This window comes from Octodon degus, unplaced genomic scaffold (assembly GCF_000260255.1).
Source record: "Octodon degus isolate 3935 unplaced genomic scaffold, OctDeg1.0 scaffold00052, whole genome shotgun sequence".
Classification (NCBI taxonomy): domain Eukaryota; kingdom Metazoa; phylum Chordata; class Mammalia; order Rodentia; family Octodontidae; genus Octodon; species Octodon degus.
In genome coordinates this window covers 1376965-1379853 of record NW_004524628.1, presented here as the reverse complement: position 1 = coordinate 1379853, position 2889 = coordinate 1376965, and the positions used below count along the sequence as shown (strand labels likewise).

General features: G+C 48.0%; 1 protein-coding gene across 1 annotated transcript in view; it reads right to left on the bottom strand.

Annotated features, from left to right (window-relative positions):
* Positions 1-2610: 2610 nt before the first annotated feature.
* The window catches only part of Ckap2l (cytoskeleton associated protein 2 like), a 28139-nt gene continuing 27860 nt past the window's right edge, over positions 2611-2889 (bottom strand). The window contains exon 9 of the mRNA XM_023717361.1: positions 2611-2880. Coding sequence (XP_023573129.1) covers positions 2718-2880 — 163 coding nt within the window. The 3' untranslated portion in view covers positions 2611-2717. The remainder of the gene's footprint in view (positions 2881-2889) is intronic.

The following is a 2889-nucleotide window of genomic DNA, read 5'->3' as shown; positions in this document are numbered from 1 at the left end:
GGGTATTAACTTTTTAAGACTGTGAGAACGTCTCTTCAGCCAAAGTCTGGGAAATGAGGTCTCACACTGATTGAGACACCACTCTGTCTTCCATCCAGTGCTGGCCAGGGAGATGGCAGGTCTGGCTGTCCAAGCGAAAGACAATCCCTACACCCCCCAGCCTGCTTCTCTCCTAGCGCTTAGGTTGGGAATAGGAAAGAGGCAGCCTATGGAAGCGGGGGCACTCTGACTAGAGGCAGTACACGACAGGCAGGCAAGAGCAGGCTTTCACAGCATGGGAAAGACCCAGCAGCATTCCTGGCATGGTAAGCACTAAGAAATGTGAAGTGTCACATGCCTCCTCTGGGTCTTCCGGTTTCAGGTCACTCTGGGCAGTGATGCTCTATGTAGTCCTCGTGAATCTTTTCAAATTCGCTGTACACTTGGCTGCTGTGAAAAGCTGCCCCTAAAGGTTAGGCCCGACTTTCGCCAAGGCCCCCATTTGCGCTACAGCCCTCTGTGGACCCTCCCCCAAGCTTTACACCCTCCCCCTCCCTTCTTTCCTCTTGCTCTCACCCTGCTCCCTCCATCTAGGAGTAGCAGTTTACTAAGCAAGAGAGCCACTGGGTATTGACCGAAGATGAAGATGCTCTCTGCATTTTCCGTTGCTTCCACATTTGATCCCACATCCTTTTACACTAGAGACTCCTTTTAGTTTGGTCAGGTGGTTTAAAATCAATTTGTCAATTTGAAAATTACACTATTAGGTACCAACAGTTGCCCTGGAGCATCACTGCTGGTGTCCAGGGAGGAAATGATACGTCAGGCGGATATCTGGTGACGAAAGCTGCTCTTCTGACAACTGGGCTGGAAGATGGAAAACCAGAACAGAGCCAGCTGGTTCCCTGGCCAGGGGAGAGGGATGGTGTGGGTGGCAAGGATGAGCCACTCTGGAAGCCAAAGAAAAGGGTGGCAGTGCCGAATGGATCGACCATGAGAGCCTGTCAGTGGCCGGAAGGGCGGCCAAGTTCTGTGGTAAACACATTCCTTGCGTGGAGGGACCTGCTTCAGCTCCCTTATCCTGGTGGCTCTGAGCATCACACTGACTCCTTAAGTCCCGTGCTTGGACTCTGTGGCCTCTAAGCGTTCCGTGGCTTCCCAGTAAAGCATGTTTGCCTAAGGGAAGGAGAGGACTGGCCCTGAGCATCTCCTATGGCAAACAGAAACACTGAAAGGACACCCAGAATTTGGGGGCAGATTTATTTAATGTTGGATGGGTACTAACTAGAAATCAGTTGTTCCTCAAAATGTCAAGCCTTGGTCTCTGGTGGTCTAGGGCTTACAGGGGATAAGCAAGCGGAAGTACAGAGGCAGGATGGCTCATCTAGGGGATGGCTCTTACAATGTGCATCACAGTGACCAGCCGTTTCTAAGAAACAAAGGTAGCAGGAGCTGTAAGTGGAGCCATCGCCTGGGCAACTAAGAGACGCAAGTACACTGGTTGGTGGCGGAGGTGGTGGCAACAGCTTTTGTTACACACCCAGCACTTGAGCTGTGGAAAGTTCGGCTGCTGGCATGCGGTGTCATCTCAGTTCAGTGGGCCTTCTTATTAGAAAGCTGATCTTGAGAAATGGCCCCACTTCCCTCATGAGAGAAAGCAGTTCCTGGGTAAGGACAATGGGCAGGCCCTTGATAAGGGTGGGGGCTCCACGCCACAAATGCTCGCCATGAGCCTTTTGGGATAGAACCCCTACTACAGTTCTGAATAAGTACACAGAAGCAAGGATGAACAGTTTATTTTTTAAAAAGATAATACTTAAATATTAAGCTGATATGTGAAATGTATTAACTAGGCTTTTCTATACATTATATTTACATAATGACTCTTGATTTTGCCTTTCCAAGTACAGTTTCCTCAAGAGTTAGAAAAAGCTAAACACATCAGTCTCGGGCTCACACTGCCTTCTCAGGCCAGCTGTCCCCTGGCAGAGTGAACAGAAGTGAAGAAGCAACTGGCCCCTCCCCACAGTGCTCATTTGCCCCCTTTTGTTTTAACTTGAGAGTTTCTAAATAATAATACCAAATAAGGTTTGGGCATAAAAAGCTAGATAATTGCCCGATCTAGGGCTGTGTTTTGTTCCAGGAGACCTGGGCCAGAAAGGACAAGAATTCCCCTTGTCAGCAGGCCTGCAGTGATGGAAGCCAGGGTCACTCATGCACTTCTATGTGGTCGCTGAGTGAAGGGAGATGGAGCCAGACCAAGCTCATCTGTAACATGAGGGGTTTGACCTTCCAGCCTGGCCTGCTAGTTGCAAACCTCCACTCTTCCACCTGCAAGAAACGGCCCCCTGCTGAAGTGGATGCCGGAAAAAGTCCATCCTGCTGCGGCATCAAGCTTCAGACATGGAAAATAACTACAATGAAATTAAAGTATTTCAGTAAAGTGCAAATTGTTCCCACAGTGGTGGGGGACATTCTGTTCAATGCTTTGAAATTTATGTATGCTGTAAAACTGTAGCAAACTATTATCTTACACACATAAACTAAAGACTTTCCCACAGGGATATAAAATTTAAGAGTAAACCCACTGAATGACTTCCTAAATTCCAAGAATCCATAATCTGCATCCATGATGTCTTGCTGTTACATGAGCTTTTTTAGGTCATCAGGATAAGGAGTCTTTTGGAGACTCTGAAAGAATTTTGTTTTGTTTTTTGTTTAAAAAGCATCAAGAAATTTTATGATTCTGGGGGTTGAAACCCCAGTGTCACAGGCAAGGCTTCATTTTTACGGAATACAAAGCACTCTGTTTCTTCCACTTCTAATAGCTCGGCAAGAGAAGCCACCACCAAGTCGTGCTCCTGCAGCATTTCCGGGTAGCGGGACACGGCTCGCTCAATCCTTGCTGAA